A 21121-nucleotide genomic window follows, 5' to 3' on the forward strand; every position below is an offset into this window, starting at 1 on the left:
TCTTTAATTTGATGTAATGGGAAACAAGAAAATGAGCTCCTCCTCCATTTAAAACAATCATAATATTGATGCGTTCCCCCATTACAAAGTTCATTTTAAAATTATGTTTGTGTTTTAAGTGTGAGTCTGAGGGTTCGAGGTCTCGGAGAGCACCGGCTGAGACGTCCACATTCTTGTGCCAGAGAACAAAGAACTGGACCACGGATTGTGATTAAAAAAAAAAAAAAAAGTGTATTAGAGAAGAGAAAGGCGATCCTGTGGGAGGACGTGAGCTACAGGGTCGGGACAGGTCCACGGGGGTAGGGGCAGGCTCAGGACCCTTTGTAGGTTAATTGTACAGTGCTTGCCATCTCTACTAGAGAGTGAAGGGCTTTTCTGGTGCTTGCTCTGTTCTGTAACATGGAGCCCTGGTGGGGACCGGTTTCTGATCTCTTTGCCTAATGGCTTCTATATGTTAATCCTGATGACTCTTTCTCCCCTACTCTTTGACCATACTTAGATTATTTTTTATAAAATATTTTATTTATTAAAGAAAAGATTGGGTGTTTTTTGGGGGGGTTAATGGCTTTTAGGTTTTCTTTTCTATTTATTTATTTTTACCACTGCAAGATCATTTACATGTGTTGGGAGATGTTATTCTGTAAATATGTTACTCTTATTGGTTAATGAATAAAGCACTGTTGGCAAATAGGAAGGCAAAATAGGTGGGACTAGGAAACAAAGAGGATTCTGGGAGATGTAGTGGAGAGTCAAGATGTAGGGACTTGAGAGAAGAAGGTCTAGACCCTCTCTCCAGTAAGATAAGACCATGTGGAAACACTTAGATTAATAGAAATGGGTTAATATTTAAGACAGAGCTAGCCAATAAGAAACACTAGTAACAGGCTAACAGCTTTATATCTAATACAGCATCTCTGTGTTATTTGGGGCTGACGTGGCTCTGGGACCAGGCTGGTGGGAAAACTGCTCGTAACATACACATTTTATTTTGTAATTTGTTTACTGTTTGTTGGTTTATTTTGTTTTTTTCTAGACAGGGTTTCTCTGTATAGCCTTGGTTGTCATAGAACTCACTCTGTAGACCAGGCTGGCCTTGAACTCACGGAGATCTATCTCCCTGTTTCTGCCTCTTGAGTACTGGGATTAAAATGTGGCTTATTTTTGTGAGGTGGTGACATGGATCAGCTAATATGGTTGCTGAGTGGGCAGGCCTGGCGATCTGAGTTTGACCCCTGAAACTATGGGAAGGGTGCAGTAAGAGAACCAGTAATACAGACTTGTCTTCTGACCCCGTGGAGTGCAGGTCAACCACGTGCGTGTGCAAACACAGTGCTGTTCAAAGGGTCAACTCTTGGATCCTCAGTCCCTCCCTCCCTCTGTCCATCTGTCCCTCCGTCCCTCCCTCCTCTTTCCCTGCCTCCTTCTTTTCAAGTTTGAGCAATTGTCCTAAAACAGTGTTGTGTCTTTAAGAGCCCAGTCAAGCTTGCTGTCCTTTGTGTAGTGTGTTTGGGTCACTCTTCTTGTGAGTTATTTGTTTCTGCTTTGGGGGGAGTCTACATAGATTGTCCTTGTGGTGGCTCTTGTGATTACTTTGTGTCTTTGTGAAGGGCATGTGTTCTCTACTGAGAGAGGGGTGTGTACCGCTACAATCTGTCACATGCTCTGTCTGTTCACTCTTTGGGTTTCTATGAGAGATGTGGGAGCTGCTGCTGTTTGGGGGGAAGGCAAGTTTCCAGTTCTGTCAAGAACTTGGGTTCTAATACTTTTTTTTTTTTTTTTTTAAAGCATCCAGGTGCTGGTGCCTTGTCTGAGAGGTACTTCCTGTCCTGCCCTGGACTTCCCAGAAGTTCACTTCTTGTCTTCCACCTCATACAGCCTTTAACACAATAACACCCAGTCAGTATTATTTATTTTCATTTTCATATTCTCTCTCCTTCTCCCTCCCTTCCCTGCCCCTTCTCCGACACTTCGCTTTTTCTAAGGCAGAGTCTCATACCATAGTAGTTATAGTTGTTAAAGATAATCTGGAATTTGCCAAACTCCTCAGATGATCTGTACTGTATGTGTAAGCCACCATACTTGGTTTCGAAGACAGCACTTTCATTTACAAAAATAATATCGGCATATATTACCCTGAAATCTATAAAAAGAAGGGCAAATTCCTGTCCTTATTCCTTTGCCCCAAGCCCTGGTCCTTCAGGCTGCACAGGGGACACTATTCATCAGGAATTTGGTATGATTGCTTGAGAACTTCCCTAATTTTAGTTTTTACAGAATATCTCTGCATTATTAGTATTTTACAGAAATCTTCTGCATTATTTAGTATTATTACAAAGCATATGTATGATTTCTTTGTTTTATGGTATTTGTTTTTCACTTTTACCAATACTGCTTGGATGCTGTTTCAGCACACCATGCTGCCAAGTGTAGCCAGTCTGCCATTGAGTGTATCAAGCTGTTCAAGGCTACATTTTACAAATGTGCTTAGTAGAGCACGTATGTTTCTATAGAGAGGGGATTCTTAATTATGTGTAAGTGTGTGTGTCTGTGTGGGTATGTATGCATGAGCGGATGTGCCTGCAGAAGGCAGAGGAGCCTGTCAGGTCCCTGGAGCTGGAGTTATAGGTGGTTGTGAGCCACCTGTTGTGAGTGCTGGGCACTGAATTCACTTTTGCAAGAGCTTCAAGTGCTCTTAATTGCTGAGTCATCTCTCTAGCCCCAGTAGGGTATTTTAATGTAAGGAATGGGATTATAAGTTTGTTCCCTTGAGTGCCCAACAGTTCTTATTTGTTGTACTTTGAACTTGTAATTGTTAAGTGCTGGCCAGGTTTAAAACACACACACACACACACACACACACACACACACCAGCAAATAAAATACAAAATAGAACAAGACTTCCAGTACACTTGTGACTCCATGCTGTTTCTTCTTCTCCTCCTCCTCCTCCTCCTTCTTCTTTTTAATAAAAATTTTATTTTATGATATGGGTGGGATTTTTTATTATTGTTTTTGTTTTGTGGGCTTTTTTTGTTTTTTGTTTTGCATGTGTGCCTGTGTACTGCATGCATGCTTGGTGTCCCCAAGGCCAGAAGAGGAGGTCAGAGCCTCTGAAACTGGAGTTAAGTTGTGAGCAATCCTGTGGGTGCTGGGAACCATCCTCTGCTTCTCTACAAGAGCAGCCAGTACTCTTAACCACTGAGCCATCTCTCCAGCCCCTTAAAATGTCTTTGTTAGGTGAAAGGACTTTCATGGTAATTGATTAGTTTTGTAGGGAAAGATCCAGGGTACAAAAACTTTGGGAATCAAATACTAAGTGGATTCTTTTGTTTGTTTGTTTTTGTTTTTTGAGACAGGGCTTCTCTGTGGCTTTGGAGGCTGTCCTGGAACTAGCTTTGTAGACCAGGCTGGCCCTAGTCCCTCTTGGTCACACCCGCACCTGTCCCCATGCCCCAATGGGCATGGTTGGTGCAACAAGTGCAGGTGGGGTGGATATCTCATCACACGAATACATTTGACTTATTATTTACCTGTGTTTTTGTATGTTTTGATGTTTGAGACAGTCTTGCTGTGTAGCCCTAACTGCCCTGGGACTGCTGTGTGGAGCAAGTAAACTTCGAACTTGTGGTGATCCCCTTGCTTCTGAGTATTCAGTGCTGGCATTACAGGGTGAGTGGCCATACCCAGCTACAAATATTCTTATTTGAACATCCACTGTGTCATGGAATAGCAACAATTCCCTTTATTGTAGGGGAGGAGGCAACTTTCGTGGACAAAGGTTTCTGTTGCACCCAGTCCCACAGCCCTTTAATCCCAGATAAACACACACAGGTTTATATCAATTATAAACTGTATGGCCGATGGCTCAGGCTTATTATTGGCTAGCTCTCTCTTAATTTCTATCCCATTTCTTTTAAACCATGTATTGCCACGAGGCTGTGGCTTACCTGTAATGCTCGGGCATGTTACTCCTTTGGCGGTTACATGGTATCTCCCTGACTGACTCCTGGACAATCAGCTTTTATTTATCAACCAATAAGAGAAACATATATTCACAGCATATAGAAGGACATCCCCCATCAGCTCTGAGGTTAAGGAGAAGGGCAGTGTCTGAGATGCCATGGTAGTTATGGGGTTGTGTTGGAACAGAAAGGTTTCCTAGTTGAAGGGTCTCAGTCACCATCCCGACTTACCTCTTGAGGGCAAGGCATCTCTTAAGTAAGACAAGGGTCACCTGAGATGAGGACAGGACTGCTACTTCCAAATTAACATTCATAGCTGTCAACCCAATAGGAAAAGTAAGGTGAGGAAAGCGTCCACTATCCCAGGTCCTGGGTGTTTGGGTCTTGTTCTGGCTAATCTTTATGTCCACTTTACACAAGCTAGAGTCATTTTTGAAGAGAGAACCTCAATTGAGAAACCCAGATTGGCCTGTGGGCAAGCTTGTGGAGCATTTTCTAGATTGATGTGTGATATGAAAGGGCCCAGCTCTCTGTGGGAAGTGCTACTCCTGGGCTGATGGTCTTGGATGCTACACGAAGGCAGGTGGAGCAAGCCAGGAGGAGAGGGAGGCCAGTAAGCATCACTCCTCCATGACACTTGCAGCGTTTCCTGCCCTGACTTCCCTGAATGAGGGAGTCTACGAGCTATAAGATCAAATAAATCCTTTCCTCTCCAAGTTGCTTTTGGTCATGTTGTTTTATCACAGCAATAGACACTAACTGAGACAGGCCCCATGACCGGGCTTTCTCTTTCTTGGGGTTGGCATGTTTTTGGTGTTACTTGATGTCACCTAAGATTCTCAATCAGGAGATAGGTAGCCTTCTACTCCTTACTTTTACACATGATGACACTCACAATACTCCTAGGAAGCAGCTTCCCAAGGCAGAGTGGCCAATGGCACGGCCAGGTTTTGAAGAAGGCGGAGCCCATGTTCCTATCCATGACACTTGCTGTCCTTCTATAGAGCTACTCTACTGAAGTCTGTGTCTGTCCAGTTTAGCTCCACTTTTTGTATGCCCCCTTTCTTCAAGCTGCCTTCCCAAAGGTCTCTTGCCTGCAGGAACTCCTATTCCCAAGACTGTTACTGCACCAAGTAGAGATTCTCTGACCAGTGACTCTGTACATTCACCCCCCTCCATAACAGCTCCTGAGAAGTAGAAACTTGTTGTTTTGTTCCCATTATTCTCCATTTCTTCCCTCTAAAGTGTCTGGAATGTAGTAGATGCCATTAGTACTCGACAGAAACAAGGGGGTAGCTGGTACTTTACTTCCTGGCTTGATCATGGTGTCATGTGTTGACCTAGGTCACTACTTTCCTGCCACTTGAACAGAATGGATTTCAGAAACTGTCTTTACAAGATTGCTGAATGCCTGGTCAGTGATGAACTGGCTGCCCTCAAGTTTCTGTGCTTGGACCACATCGCACACAAGAAGCAGGAACCCATCAACGACGCCCTGGTACTATTTGAGGTACTACAGGAAAAGGGACTGTTGGAGGAAGGCAATCTGTCCTTCCTGAAGGAACTGCTTTTCCTCATCAAACGGCTGGACCTGCTGGCCAACTTCCTGAACAGCAGCAAGGAGGAGATGGTGAGGGAGCTGCAGGTTCTAGACAAAGCCCAGGTTTCTCCTTACAGGTGGGTAGAAGTGCTGGGAAGCATGGGCTGAAGGGGTGTGACTCTGGATGCTGCTGGTGGGGTCCAGGTTGTAAAGTGCCTCGTGAGTCTCTGTGTTGAACATATAACGCAGAGAAAAATGCTGAAGCCGTAAAATTATGTAGTTTTCATGCATTGTGGTACAGAAAGGGACTACTGGGGAGGAGAAGGGATTTGGCTGTAGGAGGATAAGACAGAAAAATGTGTGTGTGGGCATATGATCAAAGTCCTGTGTCGGTTACTTCCTGTTCTGTGGCAAAATACCATGACCAAAATTAATTTATAGAAGAAGAGTATAGTATGTCTTTCTTGTCAGACCTTCTTTTGAACCGCCATCCCCCAGATAATGATGTGGAGATTTATTACTAATTATGAAAGCTTAGCCTTTAGTTTGGGTTTGTTCCCAATTGACTTGTATAACTTAAATTAACCTGTTTCCATTAATCTACATTGGCAAATTTGGAGAAAATACTGTATTATCCATCCTATCATAACTTTTATTACCAGCCTAAAGATATCCTTTTAAACCTTAAAACATTTTCTTAAATAAACAACAAAGTTTATATGTTTCTCAACCTTTATAAACTTTACATCTCTTTCGTAAGTTTCTTTTTTGAATTTAGTAGCAAAGAAATCGGTAAAACTCTAACTATCCATTCTTCAGCTCCATCAGAGACCTGAGAAGGGTAAAATATTACCTAAGTAAACAGGAAGTGCAGAGCAAACGACTTCCAAAAGTATAGAAATGACAGAAACGGCTGGCAGCTTGGACAGTCACCCAAGTTTCCTCTGCAACATTGCAGCAGGCATCTTAAGCCTATAGGCCTAGAATACCTGACAGACTTTTTGTGAGACGGGAGTTTTGAAGAACTATCCTACCTTGTCTTGGCAAGGTTTGGCAGTCACCTTCTTTCATGGTCTGCTTGTCCTGTTTGGACAGCACGCTGTCAGCAGTCGAGGGGAGAGCAGTTTCTTGTCCAGTGACTAACTTTGTCACAAATGAAAGCAAACTCCATACGGAGGGTCTTCAGTGTCCATCATCTTCTCTGATGTAGATTGGTGCTGCCAGGAACAGACATATCTCACTGTCATGAAAAGCCTATGTTATTAAAACAAATTAAATGTTATATTCAGTAGGTATCAACTATCTATATCTCTGTATGACCTTGACAACTTATCTCTAACATGACTACACGTTTGATTGTTATAGATGGCTAACTACTGACCTGTATTTCTTAATTATCCTAAATAATTTATAACAACTTTCAAAGACTAGAACTTTACATCTTTAAATGAGCTGCATAAGTACAATATCTTACAGTATGTTGAAAAAAATAACCTTAAATTTGTATCAATATACAAAATACCTTAAACAAGAGTAGAAACATATATAAATGTTATAGCAAAATAACCTTAAATTAGTATCAATATACAAAAATCCATATCAATGTAAAGTATTTGAGATTTATAGTTTTTTTTGGTTTAAAAGTAGATTTAATAGTCTACCCTTTTATCCTATTATTGCTATATCCCCCTTTTTTTTCTTTTCAGATGAGATCCCTGAATCTAAAACCTCCTTTGGTTCATTTTTTTCCCTGACCATGACCAGTAACAACTTGCAACTAATCCCTTTAAGTAACAACAAACCTCCACAACCTGTCAAATGATGAAAAGCCACCCACCCCACCTCTAGGGAATGTGGGTATTGTGTTCTTAAGATGACTTCCTGTTGTTTGGGGGGGTCAAGTCCTGGGAGGGCCAGCTGCTGTTCAGTGATGGCAAAGTGCGGGGCTTATCTGAAGTCCTGGCTGGAGTCACTGTGAGGCTGCACCATCTCAGCTAGCAGCTTTGAAGTTGTTATAGAGGCAGATTTTGAGGAAACTATAACAGAGGCATTCTGGGAGGTTGGACTACCCGGATTACTTGTCTTTATTTGTGTCTGGTCTTTTTTTTTTTTTTTTTTTTTTTTTTTTTTTTTTGAAAACACACAAACTTTTAAAGGTAGCATGCATATCTGTATTAACACAAGCATGGAATATGTTGTGTGCACAAGTCAGCTAAAGGTGATTCTCTGTTTAAGCAGGTAAAAGACATCTGTCCCTTTGGACTACATAACCAAACAGTAACATAAAACTCCATGAAAGACATCCCATGAATGGATGGCATGTAATAGTAAGTCATAAGGACTCTGTAGCTAAGATTTACCACGTCTCGTCCAGTTCTAGAGCTGTTCCCACGTAGAAGGACCAGCACACGTATCATCTGCCTTGTAGTTTTTCGTAGTTTCTTCCTTTATGTCTGCAGTCAAGATTTTCAGGAGGCCTCCCTTGGTCATTTATTAATTTTGAAGGCATCCATAATTTTTCATTTCCTGTGGAAATAAAGGTATAACCACTCCATTCTGACTTCCATTCTGAAGTTAAACCTCCTAAAATATGTAGGCTGGTTTAATTCAGCAGTTTTCCTAATCCAATGTCTCTTAGCAGCTGTTGTTTTATTTTCCTTCACACAAGCTGTTAAGAGTTTTGCTGACTTCCCCCCCCCAAAGTTTAAAGATTTACTTATTCATATTTTTAATTACGTGTCTGTGTTTGGGCATGTGTATGTGAGTACGGGTGCCCTCGGATGCCAGATACCTTGGCGCTTCTGTACCTGGAGTTGTAGCAGGTTGTGAGTTGCCTGGTTTGGATGCCCAGAATTGAGCTCTGGTTCTTGACAAGAGTGTCATGTGCTCCTAACTGCTGAGCAACATCTTCGTCCCAAGTTTTGCTGACTTCTAAAACAACCATTTCCAAGGTCTTAAATGTGTACATAAGTAATGCTTCTGTGGTGGTTTGAAAGAAAATGGCCCCCAAAGGGAGTGTCGCTGTTAGGAGGTATGGTTGGATTAACTGTGGCCTTGTTGGAGGAAGTTCACTGTGGGGGCAGGCTTGAGGTCTCCTATGCTAAAGCCGTGCACAGTGAGACAGTTCAGGTCTTGTTGCGTGTGGATCAAGATGTAGAACCCTCTCCAGTGCCATGTCTGCCTGCATGCTGTTATGTCCCACCATGATGATAATGGATTGAACCTCTGAAACTGTAAGCCACCCCAATCAAATGTTTTCCTTTATAAGAGTTGCCATGGTCATGTTGCCTCTTCATAGCAATAAGAACCCTGAGATAGCTTCTGAAACGGAAATCTTAGTGTGCCGCCTAACAGTTTGGGCAATGATGGGCTGCGTGTGTGATGTTGGTCCTGGGAGATTATGCTACCTCACTAGTGATATCATAGTACTCTTAGTTTAGGAATACATTGTGATGTTGACAAAATAAAGAAACCATTTGTTGAGGATCTCAGAATGTGCACCCACCTTTAAGTGACATGTGACTGTAGTTCATGGAAACTTATGTAATTCACACCTGTCTGTGGTATAGATACACATTTATCTTCTATCTACTGATGAGCAAGAAATGAGCAACATGTCAAAAATTACAAAGTTCAAACACTGCACCTCACAATACTCAGGCTAATGAAAATGAAAAGGCATGGGCCAAGCTGTCGGGGACTTTGGTGGTTTTTTGTTTTTCTTTCTTTTTTTTTTTTTTTTTTTTTTTTTTTTGGTTTTTCTTGACAGGGTTTCTCAATGTAGCCCTGGTTGACCTGTAACCCTCTCTGTAGACCAGGCTGGTCTGGAACTCACAGGGATCATCTGCCTCTGCCTCCCCAGTGCTGGGATTAAAGGCACCCACCACCACTACCCGGTATCTTGGATGGTTTATAGACAGACTATTGTAATATATGAGTTATCTTTCTGGAGAGAAATGAATGAAGCTTCAGTGAGAGAACAGAGCCCTGAGAACTCTTGGGCAATGTGGTGTGATTGCGGGTGGGCAGTGAGCATGTGTAACTAGACAAGGGAATGTCGGGTGGGGAGAACACAGGGCAGTTGGCTGTGTTGAGAGCTTTAGGACCTTTGGTCTTGGTAAGAGTGGAGTGTACGCGCACGTGTGTGTGTGTGTATGTGTGTATTCAGAGTCCTTTGTATTCTAGAACCAAATGTTTAGTCTTCTTCTTGAAAGAAATGGCTGGGACACTGACCAGTTCTTGGAAGGGAATCAACTCTGACATGTACTGTGGAGAATATGATTCCCCCAGATCATCTCTCCTGGACCTTGATTTTCTTTTCTTTTTTAAAAAATAATTTATTTAACCTTTTTATTTTATGTGCATTGGGGTGAAGGTATCAGATCTCCTGGAACTAGAGTTACAGACAGTTGTAAGCTGCCATGTGGCTGCTGGGAATTGAACCAGTCAGTGCTCTTAACCACTGAGCCATCTCTCCAGCCCTTGGATCTTGATTTTTATAGCGACCTGGGGGCAGCATGATTGTTTTAGCTGAAGCTAGTTGGAAGATGAAGGTGGTGGGACTTTGCTCAGAGTGGGCTGGTTGGTTTGACTCAGTAGATTTCCATCACTGTGTAGCCTTTTCCTGAGGCTCACCAGCCAGGCATCGTTGGCTCTTTTAAGGAGGCCCTAGGAGTGGAGTCCGAGGTTAATTCTGTGTAGTGATGGAAGTGATCTAGGGCGTATCTCTAATGTGCCTCCATTTCCTACTACAGGGTCATGCTTTTTCAGCTCTCAGAAGATGTAAGCACGATGGAATTGAAGTCTTTTAAGTTTTTTTTGAATAAAGAGATCCCCAAATGTAAGCTGAATGACGATAACTCGGTAAGACCTGGTATGTCCTTGAGATGGGTCACCAGTGGTGCTTCTGAGACCAGAGGGGACTGTTCTGCCAACAACAATCTGTATTCAAGACAAAAATCATCTGTTTGTTTGTCCTTTCATTTGTTTGTTTGAGACATGGTATCATGTAGCCCAGGCTGAACACAAACTTGCTATATAGCCAAGGATGGCCTTAAGCTCACTTCTTACCCAGGGAAAATAAAGTGTTTAGGCAGGGGTAGTAGTTTTGGCTTTGATGTAAGGTGCTACAGCTTAGCCATGGGGCAGACCCAGGAGCTAGAGAAGGCAAGTTGTACAGTGCCACAATGCATGGGACCTAGCAGGGCCAGGGAGGAAATGGGGCCCGGAGTCACACTTCCCTCACTTCTGCTGCCCTTGAAATGACATATTGCTTGTTTGCTTGTTCCCCCAGTGTGTGGCATGTGTCTGTGAGTAGGTTGTATGATATATGTGTGTGTCTATATGTTGTATATTTTGTGTATGTGCTTTTTTCTCTCTAATACATTCTTTAGTATCTTATTTTACTTCTCTCTAATATACCCAGAGCCTTAGTGACAATAATGTCTTCCAGGCCTCCACAGGGACTATAGTGGGGAGACGAATACACAGTTTACATATAACAAGCCCATTCCAGCTTCCTTCAGTTTTTTAGGGTTCTGTTTTTTTAATTAATTTTTTACATTCCAACCCCAGTTCCCCCTCTCTCCTCTCTTTGCCCCTCCCATCTGATCCTCAAGAGAGGGTAAGGCCTCCCGTAGGAAGTCTACTAAGTCTGTCCCATCATCTCACTGAGGCAGGACCAAGGCCCCTCTCCACCCCCCTGTGTCTATGCTGAGCAAGGTATCTTCTCCATATAGAATGGGCTCCGCTAAGTCAGTGCATTATTGTTAGATCTTGGAGCCACTGCCAATGACCTCATATATTGTCCCAGCTGCACCATTGTCACCTATATTAAGGGAGTCTGGTTCAGTCTTATGCAGGTTCTCCATTTGTCAGAACTGAGTCAGTGATCTCTCACTAGCTCTGGTCAGCAGATCCTGTGGGTTTCTCCACCATGGTCTTGACTCCTTTGCTCATATTATTGCTCCTCCCTCACTTCATTGTACTCCAGGAGCTTGGCCCAGTGGTTAGTTGTGGATTTCTGCAACTGCTTCCATCTGTTTCTGGAAGAGAGTTCTAGCTTCTCTGGGGTTGTGGATTGTAGGCTGGGTATCTTTTGCATCTTTTGCTTTATGTCTGGTATCCTCTTATGAGTGAGTACATACCAGATTTGTCTCTCTGGGTCTGGGTTACCTTACTCAGGATGGTTTTTTTGTTTTGTTTTGTTTTGTTTTTTTCTAGTTCTATGCGTTTGTCTGCAAAGTTTAGGATGTCATTGTTTCTTACCACTGAGTAGTATTCCATTGTGTAAATGTACCATATTTTCTTTATTCCTTCTTCAGTTGAGGAGTACCTAGGTTGTTTCCAAGAGCTGGATATTATGAATAAAGTTGCTATGAATGTGTATGTGCTTCTTATGTACATGTGTGGCATCTGTACCTGTGTGTGTGTGGTGTATGCCTCTGTGTGGTTTCTCTGTTGGTCTGAGTCTATATGTACTACATATGTGTGTGGGTTTTTCTCACTCTGTGTGTGTGTGTGTTGTGTGTGTGTGTGTGTGTGTGTATGTGTGTGCTGTGTGGTGTATTGTCTAACTTTGATGTTTGCTTTGTCCAAGTGTATCTTTGTACATTTGTTTAGTGTGTGTGTACATGCCCATGGCATCTCTCTGTGTGTTTGGTGCACTGCATGTGTCTCTGTATATGTGTGCATTAGTTGAAGTTTTGAGGTGGATAAGGTATTGGGGTAATGCCAGAGGATAATGCAGGCTACAGGGCTGTTCCTTCCACACTCCTCAGGCTGCTCCATAGATGAAGGCTTCCACATATAGTTTGGGAGCAAGGCCTAGGGACTGGTGACATCTGACATGGCTTCTCTCTCTCTTTTCCTATTTTTTATCCTTTTAGGCCAGAAAACACAGAATGGCCTTCCTGATTACTGTCAACTCTGAGGGATCAGCATGTGCTCAGAGGTGGAAGGGAGATCTCTGTGGGAAATAAGACTAGGCCCTTGTTTTGGAAGTAGTAGAATTAAGGAAGCAAAAACCTAGTTACCAGGCTTGTGCACTCAATCCTTCGTTCCTTGCTGTCTCCTCCTCAGAGCCTGCTTGATATTTTCGTGGAAATGGAAAAGAGGCTCCTTCTGACAGAAAACAACTTGGACATCCTGAAGTTGATCTGTGAACAGGTCAACAAGAGCCTGCTGGAGAAGATTGAGGGTTATGAAAATTCAAGCAGAGGTAGGCAGCCAATGGCTGCAAGGTGGCAAAGCCCTGAGAGCCATGGCTGTTTCTGATCAAGCCCTTCCTTTTTAATTCAGAGAGAAGAATGAGCCTCGAAGCAAGGACAGATTCACCAGTTTCATTTTTAGATGGTAATACTTACTTTTAGATGCAAATGCACTTGATTTCCTCTTGCCCCTTCCTACCACCCTCTGCCACATCCTAATATCAGGGTGACAGTTTAGTGGTCACTTGTCACCTCTGCTGCTCCCTGGAAGATGAAAAGAATTTGCAAAAGCCCCATGAGAACATTTGAAATGAGCACAGTTATTCTATAAGAGTGTCTTAACTCTGTTCTGATTGTGTCTGCTTTTGTTTAGAGATGTGGGTAGCTAGATTCAAATGAGTTTTCAGAACATTCTTATGTTTTGATCAGTTTGAGATAGGGTTTTTTGTTTTGTTTTGTTTTTTACCTAGCCCTGGCTGTCTTGGAACTCTCTATGTAGACCAGACTGTCCTTGATATCACAGAAACTGCTGCCTCAAGTGCTAGGGTGAAGGCGTGTGCCATGCCACACCTGACTTTTCTTCCCAGAACATTCTTGATCAAGACTCTTTGCTCTGTGAGAGGCCCCTTGGCTAAGTATTAATAGTTCTTCTCTGTTAAGTCCAGGTCCCTGAATTCCTCGGCCATGTGGCTGCCTCAGCCTGGAATGCTCCAGCCATGTTCTCTGTCTTAACCCCCCCAAGGATCACCCTCCTTTAGAAATGAGGCCAAGTACCAGCCACTTCTCTCTGTCCATGCCTGCCTGAGTCCAGCTCTTTGGAAAGTTTGAGTCAGGGTCTGACTCCGCCTGACCCCTGCTTTGATCAATGACTGCTTAAACAAGGCAGTTTGCGCTTGGGTTTTCAGAAGCATGCTAAGTGTCCTTCCTACAGACATGCCTTAGTAGATAAAAGTGCTCCTTTCAGGCCAGGTGATGTGACTTTCATCTCTGGAACCCATGTAAGGGGAAGGAACCAACTCCTCAAAGCCCTTTTTGATCTCCACACACGTGTCATTCCATGAGTACTCCCTACATAAAGCATGTGTGCATGAATGCTCATGCATGTGCGTGGGCACACACACACACACACACACACACACACACACACACACACGCAAGCATGCTCACATGAAATGTTTTTAAGGTCCTTAGGTTGTCCTAAGTGTTACATATTTCTTTACCAAACAACCTTTGCCACCAAGCCTCTCATTCTGGGTATTTTTCTTGGTTGCTTGCAGGGGAGAGTCACTTCAGAATGCAGGAAATGTGGGACTCCCTACAAGAACAATGTAGCCACTCACAGGTACACCTCCTCACTCCCTCTGCATGGAAGTTTCTATTTCTTGTGTTTATTGGCTCCTCTTAAACTGCCAGATAAGCCAACAAGGGGCAGTGCCTTTTGGAACTTTTGAGAACTCTGGGAAAGAAAAACCTACAAAAGAACCAGTTTTCTTTGTGTTAAATTAGTTATCACTGTTACTGCTGTTCAGTTTGTTTGTAATCTGAGACTGAGTCTCCTATAGCTCAAACTGGCCTTGAACTCACTCTGTAGTTGAGGATGACCTTGAACTCCTGATTCCCATGACTTTACTTCCCGAGTGCTGGGATTATTGGTATGGGCCACCACACCGGTTCTAATTTTATAATAAAGCAAAGGAATTGTTGGGAGGTGGAGAGTGCTCGGGGCTTCCCACTTGTTCTAGCTGCTGTGTCCACTAAAGTGAGTGCACTGGGGGGGGGGGGGGGGGGGCTTCGAGAACAATGGGTTCCTGGGGCAGGAAGAGTTGCACTAGCAGGCCTTCTGTTTTAGCCTGACATCGCTGAGGGATCTGCTCCTTTGTGTTACACACAACAGGATCTCTTAGTTTTTGTCTCAGTGAAGCCTGTAGAAGGATTTCCTTCCTAGACATAGCTTCTATTTATAGTCTTCAATAATTCACCAATTACAGTTCAGCCCATTAGCCACCCTGTGGCAGGAAGCATGGAGCCCCTGGATACTTTGAGGAAGAATATGCACTAGGGTGGCTCCTGGGAAGATTAGCCAACACTGTGCGTTACTTTGAGACATCCAGACACTCTACAGTATCGTTCTCATCAAACAGCCAAAGACAGTATGTTAATATCTTAGTAACTGGCTGTATTACAATAGCAGGATAAATCTACTTAATATAAATAGGAGATACATGGGATAATAGCAAATACTGACTATACCCCGTGCTTCATAAAGTACTTCGTCATAGAAAACAGTGAAAAGTGAAGGATTTGTACAATATGAAGAGGAGCTCAGTGTGTTATATATTGTTAAACTCTAGATTAGCTAAATGGCCCAGAGTCCTAAAATTTTCAGCCATAGGAGGTGGCTTTTGTCCCCCTAGTCTAGGGTCTTTTCTGTACTTCAGGAGACAGCACGGGCTTCCAACTAAATACTGAGACTCTCAGCTTGAAACAGCCCTAAGAGAATAACCAGAATGCAGACCCCTCTGATGTTTACTGTCAAGATTCCATGAGCACAACTTGACTAGCTCCTTGCTCTCTACCTGCCACCCAGTACCTTTTCACTGGCTTAAGGCATCAACTTTCACCACCGAGAGACTGCACTATGTCATGTGTGAAGGGCAAGGCCCTCAGCTGTTAGCCAAGAAAGGCAGATGAGCTGGGTAGACCCCAGAAAGATTGCCAAGGTCATGGAGAGCCATCCCAAGAGGTCACCCTCGAGTGAACTCTGAAAGTCCCAGATGGCACAGATGTTATCTGGCCTGAAGCTCTTTTGGATGCCAAGGGAGGCTGAAGCAAGCACAGTGGTAATAAACTGTGATGTTATCAATGACGTATTTGACATGTGGGGTCCTTAGCAGGTCCAGACCCCCTTACTGTACAGCTCATCATTGGAGGAGCAGCAAGTAGCTTTTCAGGGAAATGACTCCAAATCTGGCTGGGGCAAGGGAAGGAAGGAAGCAATGCTTCCCAGGGGAGCTAGGCAGCAGTATAGCCTCTTCCTGGACAATTGCTATGGGCTGGTATCTGAGCCTCATCGTCAGCTCCCCAGACTCGGCTTTTGTTTTCCAGGTATCAGACAGAATTTACCAAATGAAGAGCAAACCTCGAGGATACTGTCTGATCTTCAACAATAATGATTTCAGCAAGGCGCGGAAGGACATACCCAAACTCCACAAAATGAAGGACAGGAAAGGAACAAACTATGATGAAGGTACAGCCAAATCCAAAGAGAGGCATGAGTAATTCTTATTCCTGTGGGGCTTTTTTTTTTTTTTAAATCAAAAAGGAGAGACAGTGGCCCTAAAGAGCCCTGTGTTTTGAGAAATGGAGTCATAGTTCAAGAAAATCTATCAAGCATTTTTTACTCGTTTTACTGCTATTTCCTTGTGGGGGTAAAGAACATTCTTACATATCCGTTAGTTCTGGTTTCCTAAAATTAGATTTTAAAACCACAGTAACACACTCATCATGATAAAATGACAACTCTTACTTTTTAACAAAGAGCATTGTGAACTTTAAAAATCTTTAAGTTTTATTTTACTTTTTATTTGTGTGTGTGTATGTGCCCCTATGTGAGTATGCTCATGTGTATGTGGATGTCCCTGGAGTCCAGAAGAGGAGAACATCACATTCCCCCAAATGAACCTGGGTCCTCTGCAAGAACTCTTTACCGCTGACCCATCTCCACAAGCCCAAGCTTTCCTTTTAATTCAACTGAATGAAAAGTGCTTTTGTAAAATGAATTAGTCCAGAACATTTGCTGTGGTATCAGAGTAACTGCAGGGATTTTGCTCATAAAAGTTATTCTATTGCAGCAGGAGTTATGAGTGCCCAACAAAACACTAAACTATCCAGAAATGTTTGGAGCAGCCTATCAATAATCCATAACATAAGAATAAAAAAAATGGGGGCTGGAGAGATGGCTCAGTGATTAAGAGAACTGAATGCTCTTCCGGAGAACTTGGGTTCAATTCCCAGCACACACAGGGTACTCATGATTGTCTAACTCTAGCTCAGTGTGATTTGATACCCTCACAGACTTACATGCAGGCAAAAACCCTAATGTATATGAAATTAAAAAATAAAAGGATTTATTTTAAAAAATCAATTAAAAATGATCATCGCTAAAAATATTAACAGAAAGAAAACCAAACAGGTTACTCCAGGTCTTGGAGAATAGGAATGGACACAAGAGCTGATGCAAGGTTTGAAGACATTTTTGGAAATAAGAGAGGAGAGACCGTGTATATATAAGACAGAACAGAGGGAGGTATAATCTAAGCGATGTGGAGGGCAGTACAACAGAAACAAGTTTATTTACTCCATAGAGCCCTGGGAGAACTCAGGAGTCAGAAGTACATGGTTTAGGTGAAGCAATGAACTACAGAGGGAGGGTTTGTTGAACACTTACAGAAGACACGGCACGTGAACCCCAGATCCGCCACCTAGAGACAGGTTGCATTCTACCCTCATACAGAGCAGAGAGAGCATGCTCATTAAGTTTGGCCACAGAGACTCTAGATTGGGGTACTAGGTCCAGCAAAAGAAGCAGTGTAGCACTGTGTAGAAAAGAGATAGTAAAGAATATGTAATGTACCAGATGCAGGAAGTCAGGCTTCTAACCCAAGTTGTCCCCAGAATACTGTAGATACGGATTGTCATCTACAGATAATAAGCTCTGGTGCCTCATCCAAGCAACTGGCGGCAAAGTCCCTCAGTGAACAGCCACACTCCAGATACACAGCTTTCTGCCAATCTTTTAGTTGACCCGTTAGTCAATATCAAAGAAAGGAAATGCAAACAAGAAAATACAGCGAAGTAAATGAAACATTGCAGAGAAAAACCTTTAAAATCTGTACTTAATATTCTCACAGAGATTAATAAAAAAAGATTAGTAAAGTGGTATGAAAAGAGAAAAATAATTAAAAATGAAATGTATAGGACCATTGGGCTGGAGAGATGACTTAGCAGTTAAGGGCACTGGCTGCACATTCAGAGGACCTGGGTTCAATTCCCAGCACCATATGGTGGCTCACAACCATCTGTATATAACTCCAGTTCCAGGGTATCTGATGTCTTCTTCTAGCCTCTGCAGGCACCAGGCATGCTTGTAATGCACACACATGCATGCAAGCAAAAACACCCATACATACAAATTGATGATTTAAAAAATGTGAAATTGGTGAGCAACAAAACAAGAATAGGGGGGGCAGGTAAAGTCTAAGAAGGCTGGACAGAAAGAAAACGGCAATGGCAAGTGGGAGCGAAAGGATAAGACAACACACGAGTACTAGTCAGGGATGTCTGACCTGTGACTGTGAGTTCCACAAAAAGAGAACAAGGAGCAGAACTTTCCAAGAAGACAGTGAGCAGTCTCCAGGCTGCAAGAGCCCACTGTATCTTAGAAACTGAGAGGGAAAGAGGGGGAGGTTTGGGGGAAAGGTATGTAAAGCAGCCAGGGACCAAAATGTCATTGGATGTCTTAATAGTGAATCTGGAAGCTAAGGTGACAATTCAGATGGAAGGGGCTTTGGGGAAGAATACTCTCTATAGCCAAACAATCAGAAAGAATCAGATGCAAGAGCTCAACAAGCTTGAGTCTTGTGCGCAGGGCTTTCAGTAGTAAACATTAGACGCCGGTAGGGTCCAGTTAGTAGGACAGAGGGCCTTGCCAGGCTCAGCCTCCTGCCTGCCAGTGTTTTATCCATCTTGGGCTGTGTTCTGGGAACTGTTGTAATAATATGGTTTCCTCTTTCCCTTTCAGAGGCGTTGACTGAGACCTTTAAAGAGCTTCATTTTGAGGTTGTGCCTTACAGAGACTGCACGGCCAGTAAGATCCATGACGTTCTAGGATCCTACCAAAGCATGGACCACAAGAACAAAGACTGCTTCGTCTGCTGCATCCTGTCCCACGGAGACAAGGGCATCATCTACGGCACTGATGGGAAGGAAGCCTCCATCTATGAACTGACATCTTATTTCACTGGTTCAAAGTGCCCTTCCCTGGCTGGAAAACCCAAAATCTTTTTTATTCAGGCTTGTCAGGGGGATAACTACCAGAAGGCTGTACTTGTTGAGACTGACTTGGAAGAGAAGGACAGCTTCTTAGATGTGGACTCATCTCAAAAGAACTATATTCCAGATGAGGCTGACTTTCTGCTGGGAATGGCTACTGTGAAAAACTGCGTATCCTACCGAGATCCCACACAGGGAACTTGGTACATCCAGTCACTTTGCCAGAGCCTGAGGGAAAGATGTCCTCAGTGAGTTTTGCCTTCTGGGTCCTTTTCAGGGTTACACTGCCTTACTCACTGCCATAGTTAGAGCCTGTTAGGAGGTGTTTGTAGTTGAGATAATGTGTACCAAGCAGAGAAATGCCCATGGGGAGTTTTTCATCTCTGAATGGGACTCATGTAGCTGCATTTCCCAGGTCAGTTGCAAAGTGGGAGAGATGGCACATACTACTTTCTTTAGTTCATGGATGGGTTAGACTAATATATTTACTGGGGAGTCTCCTTTGTTCAGCACCACAGAGCTGGAGAGGACACTGATATCACACAGTCCTGCTCTCTGTCTTTGGGCAGCAACATGACAGAGGCAACCCAACTGCTTTGGGGAGTCTTCTAAGATGAAAGCGATTCACTTCAACATATTTAAACTTTGTCAGACATTCTATTCTAGGGCTGACAAGATGGCAAGGTGCATAAAGGCACTTGCTGCCAAGTCTGATGATTTGAGTTCAATCCTAGGATCTACATGGTGGAAAGAACTCCTTCAAGTTATTCTGTACCTCCACATGTATGCTCTCTCTCTCTCTTTCTCTCTCTCTCTTTCTCTTTCTCTCTCTCTGTCTCTCACTCTCACACACACATACACACATAAATAAGTAAATACAAATTTTTAAAAACCAGAAAAGAATCCAGTATCTGTCTAACCTTCACTCTTCTTAGCAAAGTGTGGGATGAGTGAAGAGTAGAGACCCTTGTTTCTACTGATTTGATGTGTTTTTAAGCCACAAATGTGGGACTAGGGCCCTGTGACATCTGGTCCATCTTCAGTTAAATTAGGGCTCTGTATATTTTGGGGTTCCCCACATGCACCCCACAGCTGAACAATGAGGAGCCTTTCTATGAGATTCTTTTAGATCTGTGTCTTGTTGTTTCCAGTGTATGAGGAGTGAGAATTCCCCGTGGCATGTGGAGAGTAGACCATAACATCAGTGTGGAGGTTTCTTTTGTAACACAGACTGTGAGTCTGGCAGGATCTGTGTCAGCTTCACAGAGACATAAAGAGGTTGCCCAACAAGATTGCTCAGACAGTTGGCAGCAAAGGGGTGGAGATGGCTGCAGGAAGCATTTGACTTTCACTCGCCCAAATTTTGGTAAAGATCTGTGCATGATTCTATAGGAGCATTGCTGATGTAGGTGGAGGTCACTGGGAGATGTTGAGGCATTTGTGGGGCCCAAATGACAGTGTGTGGGATACATTGAGGAACACACATATTAGGAGGGGAGGAGGTCCATTCTGAAGGGAATGCTGAGGCTTCTTGTAATCAGCAGAGATCCCGAGTAAACAGAAGGTAATTCAGTGTGCTCTGAGGAAACAGGGTTGCTAGGACAGATGTGGTAGGTCTTGATTCTCACAGGCCTGGGAGACAGAGCTAGAGAACTTGGGCACAGCTGGAGAGACCTTGGGTGCTGTGTTCCCCTGGATCAACAGCGTATGTTGCTCTGTTTTTCAGAGGCGACGATATTCTCAGCATCCTGACTGGTGTGAACTATGATGTGAGCAATAAAGACGACAGGAAGAACATGGGGAAACAGATGCCTCAGCCCACCTTCACACTACGGAAGAAGTTGTTCTTCCCTCCTAACTGATGTGTGCTCTACAAGGTTGACATTGTGTCAGGCTATGCACTTTTGTTGGGGGGGTGAGTTTTAATTTATTTTTTATGATTTATTTTGAGATATAATTTCATTTACCTCTTCCCTTTCCTCCCTTCAAACCTTCTCACATAATCCTCTTTGCTGTCTTTCAAATTCATGGCTTTTTTTTTTCATTAATTGTTGTTACATGAATATATATATTCTTTTTCAAAAACACAACAGGCTCAGTCTGTATACTGTTACTTGTATGTCTGTTTTCAGGGCTGACCATTTGGTACTGGACAACGAACTGTTGAGCTCTTCCCTGGGGAGACTGTTTCTCCTACTCTCTGCGTTCCTCAGTTACCTGTAGTTCTTTGTGTATGTCTTTAGTTTTTAAAAAAAATTCCCTTTTAATTCCAAGCGAGTCTGCTTTTGGATGTGAGTTCTACAAAGACCATGAAGACTGTATAAATCCTTGCCTATCATTACATCCTTAAAAGGGTATTA

At 43.1% G+C, this 21121-nt stretch overlaps 1 protein-coding gene across 2 annotated transcripts in view; it reads left to right on the forward strand.

Annotated features, from left to right (window-relative positions):
• Casp8 (caspase 8) overlaps positions 1–20851 on the forward strand; it is a 29831-nt gene extending 8980 nt beyond the window's left edge. The window contains exons 1-10 of one of the 2 annotated variants that reach the window (XM_051190271.1): positions 1754–1896; positions 3564–3669; positions 5307–5639; positions 10257–10365; positions 12583–12721; positions 12802–12855; positions 13988–14052; positions 15816–15957; positions 18511–19009; positions 20488–20851. In XM_051190271.1, coding sequence (XP_051046228.1) covers positions 5335–5639; positions 10257–10365; positions 12583–12721; positions 12802–12855; positions 13988–14052; positions 15816–15957; positions 18511–19009; positions 20488–20623 — 1449 coding nt within the window. In that variant the 5' untranslated portion in view covers positions 1754–1896; positions 3564–3669; positions 5307–5334 and the 3' untranslated portion in view covers positions 20624–20851. Of the gene's footprint in view, positions 1–1753; positions 1897–3563; positions 3670–5306; positions 5640–10256; positions 10366–12582; positions 12722–12801; positions 12856–13987; positions 14053–15815; positions 15958–18510; positions 19010–20487 lie in introns of those variants that run through there. The other variant, XM_051190272.1, reaches the window with a different exon arrangement.
• The last annotated feature ends 270 nt before the right edge of the window (positions 20852–21121 follow it).

The sequence above is a fragment of the Phodopus roborovskii genome, unplaced genomic scaffold (assembly GCF_943737965.1).
Source record: "Phodopus roborovskii unplaced genomic scaffold, PHOROB, whole genome shotgun sequence".
Taxonomy (NCBI): Eukaryota; Metazoa; Chordata; class Mammalia; order Rodentia; family Cricetidae; genus Phodopus; species Phodopus roborovskii.